This window comes from Antrostomus carolinensis, unplaced genomic scaffold, assembly GCF_000700745.2.
Source record: "Antrostomus carolinensis isolate BGI_N321 unplaced genomic scaffold, ASM70074v2 scaffold20603, whole genome shotgun sequence".
Taxonomy (NCBI): domain Eukaryota; kingdom Metazoa; phylum Chordata; class Aves; order Caprimulgiformes; family Caprimulgidae; genus Antrostomus; species Antrostomus carolinensis.
This window is the reverse complement of record NW_010307500.1, coordinates 22,670-36,165: the sequence shown is the minus strand read 5'-3', so window position 1 is coordinate 36,165 and position 13,496 is coordinate 22,670. Positions and strand designations below refer to the sequence as shown.

At 36.0% G+C, this 13,496-nt stretch overlaps 1 protein-coding gene across 1 annotated transcript in view; it reads right to left on the bottom strand.

The window, feature by feature from the left end:
• Positions 1-579: 579 nt before the first annotated feature.
• CERT1 (ceramide transporter 1) overlaps positions 580-13,496 on the bottom strand; it is a gene marked incomplete at its 5' end in the record, with an annotated part of 26,222 nt that continues 13,305 nt past the window's right edge. Inside the window, 10 exons of the mRNA XM_029084373.1 lie at positions 580-1,610; positions 2,848-2,984; positions 3,954-4,083; positions 4,857-4,985; positions 6,250-6,320; positions 6,441-6,573; positions 7,239-7,334; positions 11,117-11,194; positions 11,783-11,875; positions 12,849-12,935. Of these exons, the coding sequence (XP_028940206.1) occupies positions 2,857-2,984; positions 3,954-4,083; positions 4,857-4,985; positions 6,250-6,320; positions 6,441-6,573; positions 7,239-7,334; positions 11,117-11,194; positions 11,783-11,875; positions 12,849-12,935 (945 nt within the window). The remainder of the gene's footprint in view (positions 1,611-2,847; positions 2,985-3,953; positions 4,084-4,856; positions 4,986-6,249; positions 6,321-6,440; positions 6,574-7,238; positions 7,335-11,116; positions 11,195-11,782; positions 11,876-12,848; positions 12,936-13,496) is intronic.

Here is a 13,496-nt window from a genome sequence, read left to right as displayed (position 1 = left end):
AAATTTTCATCTTATTTGCCTTACTAGTATTACCATATAGGCACTTTTCTACATATTCAATTAACAGAATAACTCTGTAATAAGGCATATTCCATGCACATCATTAGAGAAAGGCAAATAAAAAGGGAGGAGTTATGGAGCATGAAATCTGCATGCATGTGTAATCAAGTGTTATGTATGATTTCATCTCTACAGAGAAGATGAAGAGAAAGTTTTTGAACATTGTGCAGACCACATTTAATAATTTACCAAATCTTCACTGAGTTACTATGTTATGTTTATTTTCAGGCACCTACCATAATATATCATATAAGACTTTCAGTTTTCTTTTTGGGGGAAAAAAGGAACTTTTTTCTTGAGACACACAGATTAGTGAAACACTGAGCAGTTTCTGAAGAGTTTCCAGCTGTGGGATATGGACAAAAGTCCTCAAAGTCAGTACCAGTCTGCAACTGTCCTCTCCTAATGAGCATCTCCAGAATCACAGGCAGGCAAATATCTGACATTTAAATTCTCACAGCAACTAAAGGGAACTTTCCAGTAAGAACTACGCATCCTTATAGCAAATAATTTTCTATGTGAGCCTCATAGCATGGTTTTGTTAAGATGAGGAAAACACATGCAGGATCTGAAAAAAACGTACTCATCTTCATTCTAGACTGGGAATGTTGTCTTACGTAGTCCAAATTACTTCAATAAATACTATTGTGTACCTTCTCACAGCTCTGGGAAAGCCCTGGATATCATGCAAGAAAGCAGTCCACATATAGCAGGGACAGATGACTTGTAGCTTTCAGGCAGTCTCTTGCCCTCTTATACAGAATCTTCCTAGATATTTCTGGGTCATGTTTAATAACAAAAATAATGTCACACACATTACATAACTAAAAAATACAAGAGAAATATAAAGATATCTGGAAAAAATAAAGCTTTTCACACTCTTACTCCTTCAGAACCAAAGATCCTCATAAGAGTAAGACAACAGAAAAGGCAAAGTCATAAGGATATTGACAGCCCTCAGTTATTAACTGACATTTTATGTAACAAGATGATTCATTATAGAAACCAGCAGCAATGCACTATGATTATACAAAGTAAAACAAAACCTGCCAGTAAGTCACCCAGGCTTTACTGAAGTCCCTCCCTCCAAAAATACCACATAGATTTTTGTGCATATAAAGCACATACAGTATGCTATATGTGCATTTGTCTTTTGTGCTTTTTAGACGTGCACAAAAACTGTGTGAGTATCTTAGGAAGGCTGACAGTGAAATTCTGCAAGTTGTTTAAAAATTAAAGCAGTAATCCCCATTGATGATTCAAAGTTGTAAATGTTCTTCCTTTTCTAAAGCAAGCAAATAAAAATAGAGCCATATACATGTTATCAATACATGTATTTATAATTACACACTGATTCAGCAAGAAAAGTTAGCAGGAGAGAGCTAGTGTTAAATATTCAGCCTCATGGTGTTGCAACACTTCTTCACTTCATTATACAAAGCCTAGAACTTGGGCCATAAAAAGACTGTAGATCCTTCGTTCCAGCATGGAGTGGTCTATGCATGGTCACTTCTCCAACGCGGAATGCTCACCCAGTCTTGTTCCAATTGCTGCAGGTAAGCAAAGACAAAAATGTAGCAGTGAAAAGTTTGAACTCTAATACGAAAACAAGAACTTGTTTAACACCTTAAATAGTATCAGCACTGCTATGATCACGTTTGAACTGTTGGCTCATCACAGCCGTGTTTTCAATGGTTCATCTACGCTAGTTCTCTAGCGCTATGCAATTAAAAACGTGAATCATTACAGGGCTACCTGTTACAGAAGGAACAAATGACTAAGATTTTCGGAATCTGACATAATAAATAGAACCCCAAAATAGAGGTAGCCTATGTCACACACAGAAAAAGTGATAAAAACTAATTTTCAGATCATGCTATAATACTAGAACTACCAAATGGAATTCAATGGTTTGACACTAGTTATACATAATGAAGTATATAACAAGAGCACACGCTAACAAAAATTAAGTGAAGCCTTACTTAACACTAGGGTTTATGCCTGACAGATAGTTATACATAATGAAGTATATAACAAGAGCATACGCTAACAAAAGTTAAGTGAAGCCTTAACACTAGGGTTTATGCCTGACAGACCCAGAGGGCCCCAAAAGTGATCAAGAAATCCTCTACTAATGTCATATAATCATTTAAATGTTAAATTAATTTTAGATTAGCCTGATAATCTATACTATTAAAATACATCCATTGACTTTAGAAAGCATCTGTAAATACCTTTTCTTAGGCTCATTAGAAAGGCTAAATTTAAGTCACAGCCTTTTAAATACCCCAGTAATAGACACTGGTCTGTCAAAAAAATTCCATTAATAAAAATCCTAGATCAAAACTATTCTGTCATTATAAAAGAATACTTGGACCTTTATAATATTCTATCAAATCTGCAACTGTAAGTAGAATTTAAGTTATCAAGACCTCATGAGTCTCTAAACTTCAATATGTATTGTTTTCAGAACAAGTATAAAATGCCTGTGATAGCTAAAACAATACTTCATCTTTTTATACTTTTACGTAAGTTAGACATGTACACAAGAACTTGACAGATAAAACTAGTAAAAGGACACAAAAACTAATACTTGATAACCTGTGCAGCTCATTTTTCCTGCTAGTAATACACATGAATTTAATTAATGTTTTAAAATATATTGTATACATATAGTAAAACTAAGCACTGAATTCATTATAATCATAAGACATTTCTAGATTGCATAGTCCTGTTTGGTCTTAAATTTACAACAGTGAATCAAGTATGAAAAAAATGAATGTATACCTGCTAATACTAGAATAAAATAGGCTTTCCTGCTGTTTTCTCTTGCACATATGATGTAAAACGCTTCAAGAATTTTGGATATTCTCGTTTTGCCACTGCCCGTAACACTGATGCTGGTGCCCATCCTCCGGGGTTCACTAGAAGTAGGCAGCAAGAAAGACACTGAAATACAGCAAATCTGATAAAGGCTAGAAGAGAAAACTAAGTTCATTACACCTGTAACTCTTTCTGAGGTAAAGGAAAGAATAATGAACAACAGATTTTTTTTTATGCCCTTACAGCTTGTACAGTAGTAATTTGTACTCTTAATACTCAAGTTCAGTCCAGCACTGTGATGCCACTATATAGAAAATACTAAACCTAATGTGTTGTGAATCTTCGGGGAATGCCCAAATGGGAAAGATTTACTGAACCAATTTTTCAGACTTTGTCTCTTTAGTAAGCCTTAGTAACCACCTTTAAAAGGTGGTTAAAAGTAATAAGCAGGTGAGCTACTGTAAGTGTTTTGTAGCTACAGAAGAGGAGCTAATAAGTATGTAGCTCCAATACACTTCTAAATACTGGGTACAGTAACAATATAGTTTGGCTTTCTGAACTCTGCAGTCAATACCAAGGATTCTATCAGTTAAAAAAATTTTTTAAAATGTAGACTAGATTATACAGCTTGTAAACATCCTCATACAAAATGTATTTGCTGCTTCATAACACAGAGGGTAAGAAGTGCATCTTCACTATCAGCAGCCTTTTAGCCTAACAAGATTAATCAGGGGGAAAAAATTACAGCAATACATGAAAAAAACATACTATTAATGAAACTAAAAGCTATGCCAAGTCATCCCAGTTGCAGACATTTCTTCTGCCCACCCTCATCCACCTCAAGGTTCTGAACTTAAGAAAGAGCTACACACCACTTCCATTTATTCCTCCCAGAACGCCACACAGTGAAGGATCCCATTCACTGATTCACGTAGCATTATTTTGAGTCTTTTTGAATGTGAAGACCACAAGTATGATGTTTATATATACACTGAACAGAAAACTGCATCAACCATTTTTTGTCAGTATTCAGCTTCCCTGAACATCATACTGAAAAATTTTAGACTTACCATTAGCTACATACGTAATCTTGCATAGGATGTTGTCCCTGCTTATTTCCTTGTTCCCCTCTGGTGGGCTTACTAATGTCTGACAAATCATAGCAATATTTATTTTGGCACGGACACAGCGATTGTTCAGCTGCCAAAAAAAAAAAAAAAAGAAACATTTGTAAGCCTCGAACTAAACCTGTTTCAGCATACTTCACTGCTAACACTTTAACTTACTAGGAGGTCCAAGATACTCCAGACGTTGTGTTTCTGAGAGTTTTATTGTAGCACTACACGGATGTAACATGAATGGGGGTGAAACTGAAGGTACATTGTGAATAGGGAAAGGGTTAAACTGAAATGTCTGAATCTCAGGTTTCTGCTTGCTTAGTACATATTACAAGTAATTACTTCAACTATTGTGACAAATGAGTAAGGAAACTTTTAAAGAATAATGTACCAGCATTTACAAATACCAGTTACTAACTTTTGCCTTGTAAGCAGGCTATGGCAGTCAGAACAGAAATACTCCAAAGAAAACAATCACTGCTCCTATCTGACAGAACCAAGGCAGAACTGTACAAGATGGAGGTTTAACAGATTCCGTATCTACAATTATACAAGCCTATTCCTATATCTGACAATACTGAAGAGTTATTGATTTGATTCCATACAAAATAACATAAATTATTTAAGATGCTTTCACATGTCCAGAAATTTTGCTTCCATTCTGCTGCAACACAGATCTGCCAACTGTTAAGATAAGGCAAGAAAGCTTTTGGCTCAGAGTGCCTTAATCAGGTCATGTATCACCAGTTTAAATAAACTGTATTTTTGCATAACCCCCCACCCCTTCCTCACACTAGTACTGCACATTCATTACCACATAATAGAAAAACTTGATAGAATGAAAATAATACTTACAGGAGCACTGTCATGTTCCACAGAGAAATTGCACACAATCCATGTTTCAGGATCATTTTCACTGAATGCTGGTATCTTTCTGATGGCAGACAAATACAGCACATCCCTTTGAGAAGCTGGCCACACCCTCTGCAGGGAAACAACTGAATATAAGCTCTTCCAGTTTTGCAAATTAAGCACTTACTATACTTACATAAAGGAAAAAAACAAGGCAAACCAGGTCAGTTATATTATTTAAGTAAAAGTTTTTTCATATCAGGTTATATGGCTATACTTCATTATAAAATAATTTAAGGCAAAAGTGAAAGGCCTTTGAAATGCAGAAATTCAAGCTGCAATGACTTTTTCAGTAGACAAACAGGAAAAGGCAGATCCCCTCCTGTTCCATGAGCCTCAGGTTTACATTTAAGTTAATACTTGTAAGTTACAAACTGAACAAGTGGTTAAGTATAAATAGATGCATCTACAGTTACTTATGCCTCCAGAAAGAGAGTGAGTGAGAGAAATATTTAAAACAAGTATTATTAAAAAAGCTACTACTTCAGAAGGACAGACAGGGTAAACTGTTGTTATCTAAGACAAAGTTTCAGAAGCAAGATGTCTAACAAAATAAGAAAATATACAAAAGCCATTTTCCCGACACTCAACAGGGGAAAAAGGTCTAGGTTTTACCACAACACTACACAGTTTAGACAACTGTCTTACTCAGAGTGATGAGTCCTCTGTTACAGAAGTTTTAAGGTAACTGCATTACGGGTAAAATTGTCAAAGAAAAATATTTTGTTTAATATTTGAGTATACTACTAACGGGAATCATGCAAGATTAAAGATGAATCTGTACACTTCATTCCCATTTTTTTTAACATTTAAGTTAGAGCTGTTGTGTTATAATTCAAATAAACATTTTAGTCAAGCTACACTAGAACTGGTTGTGGGGGGAAAAACTTAATGAAGTTACAAGAACAAATGTACCAGCAATTATACCACCTCATAATGCAAACGTGTGTGTCAACTAACTGTGGTCAACAATAGCTTGCATTACTGCAACAAAACATGTGATACAGTGGTATGGGCTTCTTCCTGTAGTCAGTGCTGACTGATTGCTTCCGTTTGCTTTAGATTACTCTTGCTTGCTGGCAGTGATAAATTTAGAGATTAATAACAGTCCTCATTTACTGTTACAAGCTCTATCAGACACATGCAGAACCAATTATGCTATCAAGACAAGTTTGAAAAATTGAAAAAGTTGCAGTTTAACAGAAAACTTGTTCTGAACTGTTGTTCCGAACAGTATTTTAAGTTGTTAAGCCTTTAAAGTATTTCAGAGTAAGATTAGAACATACACGCCCCAGACTGTCTCGGTAAGGTATGCATATGGCTGAAGTGTTATTACCTTATGTGTCTGGTAAATGATGATTGCATTATCAGCTAAATTTTCCACAACATGGAAATTTTCAATTGTTGCTAAAAGACGATGGAGGGGGAAAAGAAAAATCCATCAGTAAACAAGCATGGATATTAGGTGAATGTTATAAACAATATCCTTGCTGATAAACATGCAAAGCTTAAGAACCAGTTCCTTACTTTCCCAGTCATTACGAACATCAACATTCCAGAAGTAGTGGCAAACTTCATGCCCTGTTACCCCTTTAACGGCATGGGTTGCTTTTAAAGGATCTAAAACTATTCCGTTCTCTTCCACCTCTCGTCTGTATACCTATAGGCAAATACAAAGAAAGAAATGTAGAACAAATTGTCAAAACTATTCAGGTTTTCATTGTTTAAAATTTCATCAGGTTTTAAAAAAACACTTACCTAGAAGACTAATACATGAATAATTTGCTATGTCAGTATTCTCTGGTAACTACCAATGCAGACATTCTTACATGGCAGTGCACATTAAAATACCTGTATTTTAAGAATCTCTGCTCCAAAAATGATTAAGCTACCTTATTTATCACTATGGACAAGGATTCACAGAAGCACAGTAGAGCAGCCAAAACAGTAACTTTCTACCCTAACACTTTCATACATCAAACTTACACATCATTTTGACACCAAGCTTTAAGGAGGAGAGAATGAGAGAGGAATCTGCAAAGACAAAGCTATTGCAAGAGTAACATAGGATTTTGTATTAATATATCAGAAGCCGTAACTCTTGTGGTCTCCAGTCTTAACTTAAACAATCCTATTCTCAGAGGAAGTTTAAACATTAACTTACTGATAGTATCCCCAGAGAATCATAGAATCAGTTAGGTCGGAAAAGACCCTTAAGATCATAAAGTCCAACCATAAACCTAACACTGCCAAGTCCACCAGACTGAAAGTATCTCTCTGCAGTTTATCATCTTATATCAATTACACAAAACCCTAAACATTTACCTTCATTTCTCCTTCTTCTACCACTAGCTGCCAATTCGCATCTCCTCCTACATCTTGCAAGGAATATGTCATATGGTTTTGTACCATCTCTTCCACCTTTAAAGGAAAAAAAAAAAACAAACAACAACACATTTTTAACTCATTCCTTACATCTTCTTGAGCAGAGACTGTAGTATTGGAAGCCACAAGTCAATACTTCAAATCCTCAGCAGGAGCTGAATTTGGACAACAGAGCTTTCTCTTAGAGGTTAAGAACAAGCAGATACTTCTGGCCTTCAGAAAAAAAAAAAGCTAAAATTTTGATTCAACTTCCAACTTCATTCTTTATGGGTACTTCCTATCCTTCCTTTGCACCTCTAAATTGTCAACTCACTATTTCTACTTAAGACAGTTTCATTTCAGCATATAGGAAATTACTTCAGGTAACTCTAAATAGAATTACAATGCACTGTAAGCTATTCACTGAAGAGCATTTAGAAAGCTAAATAAAGACAGAGGGAATGGGGAGGAAGACAGACAAGCTCTAAAGAACCAAACACATATCAAAAGTCATATTGGAAGAGCAGTGAAGGAAACAGTCATGAGCAAAGCATGCCCATTCTGTTCCACTGGCATCTTTGCATTGTTGCCAGCTAGAGGAAAAAAAAAAAGATCAGAAATGCTTATATTAAAAAAATTAGGATGATATTTAGGCTTTACTATTATAAAATACTAATTTAAAAATTACTTATCTAGACAGCTGTGTGCTTTTCTTAAAGGTCAAACATTTAATACACTTTTATCAAACTATGTGAATACCTCATTTTTTAATTCCATATAATATGCATGAAAATGGGTGCTGGGATATGAAATGGATTTTTATTTTAAATCTACAATCTTATTCTGTTTCTTTGGTTCCTCACCCCTTTCCAAATCCCACTCTCCCCCAAATAAAAATAAAAGCAAAAATACAAGGTATCCATTGCTGCATAATGTTTACAAGTACTGGAAACACTTTAATAATTTTTTTCCATCCAAACAGTAGGTGACTACTAAAACTTGCCACATCTGGTAAGTCCATGTGAGTGACACTATTTTCCTGAATTACTAGAAATACCTTTTTTTTTTTTTTCCCCAAAAGCAAAAGCACTACAGGCAAAGGTTAGTTAATTGGCCAACACAAAGATTAGCCTAACAAGTGCACAATCACAAGATTAATAGCCTGAACCCATAAATGGTTTAGCACAACTTACAAAAATATGAAATCTAGTATGCATATAAAATAACATACAAAGCATGTATTTGAGCCAATAACACAACAACAAAATTAAAGAATGCTTAATGATCTTTTTCTGATACGATATTATGTTGGATTTGTGTGGGTGGGCCGTTTTTGGTGGTGGGGAAAGGGGCTGTAGTGATGGCCCCTGTGAGAAGCTTCACAAAGCTCCCCTGGCTCCAAGGCAGATCAGGAATGAAGGGAATAGCAAGGAAAGAAGAGAAGGAGGCGTCCACAGGAGTGCAATCTAAACAGTTTCTTACTTTGCTTCACCAAGGAACTGCAGTACCTACAACTGCCTTGTGCACACTTCCTGTCCAGACTGTATATAGTCTATGCACTTGGTTGCTGTCTCTCACCATGCACCTATTTCAGGGGCACGCAGTCAAGATTCACAGCTTCTTTCCCACTGGGGAGGCCACGCTGTTACCTCTGGGTTCCTGGTAGGCTACAGGAATGGCCTGCAAAAATACTTTTAACCTGTCTGCCCTGCAGCCTTAGCCTGAGCAGTAAGTGAGAAGTTCTTCACTTCAAAGGCTCTCAGAACAGCTCAATCTATTTTAAAATAGGATAGTCCTTTAAAGGAAAGTGATCTGCAAAACATCTACAGTGTGTGAAGCCCATAACCTCCCACTCAATTGGCAGAGACAAATCAATGCCTTTCTAGAGGCACACTGAAGAATCAGCTCTCATCAGAACACATGTTTGTACTTCTCAATCTTAAAAACAAGGCTGCAAGTTTCTACTTGACTTTCTACTGATACCAATATTCCCTTCGTGTAAATGAAGTCTAGAAACAAGCCACATTTATTCAGAATGAAGATATTAGCTTGCCTTTCCAAAAGCCAAATCCTCAGCCTGTGGACAGAGGCCAGTTTCATATTAATAAGGTCCAGAGCAGGTTCCCACCACAAGAAGGTGTGCTGCTTTTCCCTTCATGCTCTCAGTTCTCTTTCACCTTCTTGTTCTGCAGCAATGAAGCTCCAGAGCAGGTGGAGTGACTTACTGATCTAGGAGAAATTTGTGCTAGGGAAAAATATTTGCAGGGAGTGGGGTAGAGGTGTGGGGACAGTAGTTTCCTATAAGTTAAGATGATCCTTTCTCCAGTGAGTCCTTGAAACTGCGTTCAAAGGCAGTCAATAGTAACTTCTATATAGTATAATCCATGCAGCGGCTGAAAAGAGCAACAACTTGACTCCAGTCCATTTGATCCTGATCCTTAACCTCAATTTGCATTATTGTGACAAGGACCTCATCAACCTCAGATTTGTTTTGAAATGGACAGTTTTTCAGACACACTAGCGCTCTGACATGCAGGTTTCTCACATGAATGCACAAGTGTTATCACAGGCATAAAAACTGAAACTAAGGATGCCTGCATATCTTAGCAACTATGAATTTCTCTTATATTGAACTGCCCATGTATCTGCAGCCTGACAGACAACCAGTTCCTATCTTTGGAGTCAAACTTGCTTTCTATTACTTGATTCCCCCTCTCCTCCCAGACTAAAATAAACTAGAAAAACTAACTTGACTACTGGAGTACCAGTAGGTGACCCTATCAGTGTTGTGCAATACGACCTGCATACTTTTTCCCTTGCCGTAAGTTCACATTTCAGAAATTAGCTGACTGCAAAAGGTCGAGGCAAGTAGTGGGATTTCTGTCTAATAAGCAAGTCCTTAAGTTTTAAGGGTCCTGCTCATAAAGCTGGTAGTAAGGTCTGCAGGTGGTACAATTCCAGGTCTGTTAATCAAAATAAAATCTCTTTCTTCTATTTGAAAAATGAGTTTTTTTTACAGTGCTAGTTAATAATTTCAGAAACAACCTCCAGAATAATAGAGCCCAGAAGGAAGCTCCATATTCACAATCATATATGGACCACAGCAGAAGGAAACTAATGGCCTGAATGCCATGTCTGAACAATTTTTTTTAGACTAAAGAGCAAAAACATGAACTCACCTATCTAACTCTACTCTAAACTACGTTCTTCAGAGAATTTCCAGAGTTACTGGAATATGTCACTATGACTACATTGACATATTCAGGATGCCAGACTTATTTTCCAAAGGATAAGTGAATATATTGAAACTTCAGTAAAAATTCTCATACCCTCAATCTTGTTTGTCAACAACATACTTTATGACCTTTCAGCAATAAAACTAGTTGTAGAGGTAACAAATGGTATTATTAAACCTTAACACTTAGTATCTTAATGTCATTACAAACAAATGTTAAAGATAAAAATCAAACCTTTGATTTAAAAGCAAGAAAAACTATTCAATTTGAAGCAAAAACCATCTCTAGCCCACACAAAACAGGTGTTGTTCTACTTTTATTATAATCAGAAATGCAAAATTTTCCAATTGTAGGCATTTTTATTAGAGCTACTGAATTAAATCCAACAGTTTCACAATATTTGGGCCTCTGCACAAGTGATATGCATGCAAGCAGAATGTAAAAAGACAACCATTTAGTACAGGAATAGAGAACTCCTTTGTTTGTCTCAACATACTAGTTTAAAGCAAGCAGTGATTTATGTGACAAAAAACCCAGGTTCTAGAGAAGAGGATGAAATACAGCAAAGATATGCAACCCCCACTCTACACATTAATACAGTACCTGGGCGCTGAATCTGTGAACATCATCAGAGGCACTGACTAGATCAATGGAAGACATGGAGGAAGAGCGACTATAGGGCTACCAGAGACAGACAAAGAAAAAACCAAGTAATCAGAACAAAGGCACAACAGAGCATTCAGTACCAACTTGCAAGCACAAGATAATGAAGAAAAGGAAAACAAAAGCACCATAAGCAGCAAGCACAGCAGCGAATGCTGATTTCATGCACCTATTATGCATTATGCTCCCAGTGTAGCCCTAAGAAGAGCATAGTGTTTCCAGTAACACAAAAAAAAAAAAAGTCAATTGATCCTAATACAAGTGACTGGAATTTTTTTTTTTTTTTTTAATCAATTAAATGAATCTTGCTGAAGGTATCTTAAAAACCACTGAGGGTTAGCCAGTTGGGTTTTTTCCTTGATTATTTAAGTGACAAGCTTGATACAAGTGAAGAATACTCTGAATAGATACTCAAATCAATATTTTTTGAGCCAAGACAGAAAACAGTCCTTCTCCAGTTCCAGCTACTTCATTTGAAAATGAGTAAAGCATTGAAAGTTACTAGAAACACCTAAAAAAAAAAATTCACCTACCCTATAATACAAAATATATAGAAATACCACAGGTCAACCCACTATTCAGAGGAGATAATGAGAAATGTCTTACCTTTTGGACAAATCGATGAGTGCCCACAGCAGAATATGCATCTCCAGAAGGTAAGGATGTTGGCCAGTGTAATCTAACCTTTTCACTTTGGGACTGCAACAAAATAGGTTTAATTATTAGTAGTCAGCTGCTGCTGGGTGGACTATGAAACAGAGTGAGTCATCCTCAATCTACAGAGTGGCTACAACAACTAATGCGGTCCATGACAGGCATGAAGCTGTCATCCTGCTGGAATTCTCACTAAGTGAATAGGTCTGAAGGTTATTTTTCTATACTTCAAGGTGCATTTCTGAGTTAAGAAAAATAGACTGGCAGCATTAAGGACCCATGTAGTAGCACAACAGTTGCTCAAAACTTTTATTCTCCACTAAGAGAACTCAACATAGGTAAACTCTGTTGGGTACTGTATGTCCACTAGAACACCTTTTAATTCTTAACTAAGTCATTGTATTCACTATATTCATAAGCCTAAACACTTTTAACACAAAGGATGCACCACTTTTTTATTCCCTCTCATTTTATATACTGCTATACATCCTCATATTCTTTATATTCCCTCGCATGTATCTCATCCCTTTTTGACCCTTGTCACTCAAGTGTATTTAAGAAATGAATTAGAGAGGTAGCCAGAGCCTACAGAGTTTTTGAATAAAATTAAACACCAACAGAACTACATTTTTCCTATTTCACATACTGCTAGAGTCAAAATAAACTTCAGAGCAATAATTAGGTTTTGACGAGTAGCTGCAGTGTTTGATATTCTTATCTGCACAGCACATCAGTTACATACAAAGGTAAGTTTTATTCAGGACACTTATTTAGGAATTAGAAACTACAGACATTCAATTAGCTTATTATATAGTACTCTTCTATGTACACTGTAAAGTCATTTTCTCAAAATTAGTGTTAGGCAACAATATTTAACTGTAAAAATAGTGACTTAATTATCCTTCTCATTGTCAGAATAAAATATCTATAGTTTTAGGAGATGCATCTGGACTGAGTTTAAGTCACAGAAGTTTCCCATGAAGTGCCCATCATTAAGACCTTTTTCAAGTATCAATACCTGTTCTTCCATTTTATCCTGTCTATCGAGAGCAGCTTCAACAGCATCAAAGAACTCTTCTTCATTGATCAGACTATTAGGACCCTCCTAGAGCATAAAGAAACAAAACTAGTTGAAAATTTTGGAGACATAAGTGTTCCACTGAAGTTAAACATCAGAAACACTTATAGCTGATGGAAGCAAATTTCTTCTGTAGACCTCAAATATTTTCACCAGTATTTTTAGATTACAATTCCTCTGAAACCTCTACTTGTTAAAGGAAGTTCCTCCCTCTAACTACAGTTTAGAGATAGTTGTATAAAGTAGGAAAAGAAAACAGGAAACTGAGTAACAGTGTCAATATGCTTTGACATCAGATTTAGGTTTTAATTAACATATATCTTCTCTTAAAAATGTTTACGGTGTGTCAGTAAAGTACACATATTAACATAATTGTGTAGTTGGACTCCTTCAAAGTATTTCAGTGCCTTAGGGGGGATTTCAAGTATGCGCTCAAAACATAACAAAAGACAACAAAATTCTGGGGATTGCTATTGAAAATTCTTGCAAAGAATAGCTTAACACTGAACAGCAGGTAGAGTTGAGTCAACTATTAAAAAACTTGAGTCTACTAAGTAAAGTGGTAATTTCAGAAAATTAGGTTTACTG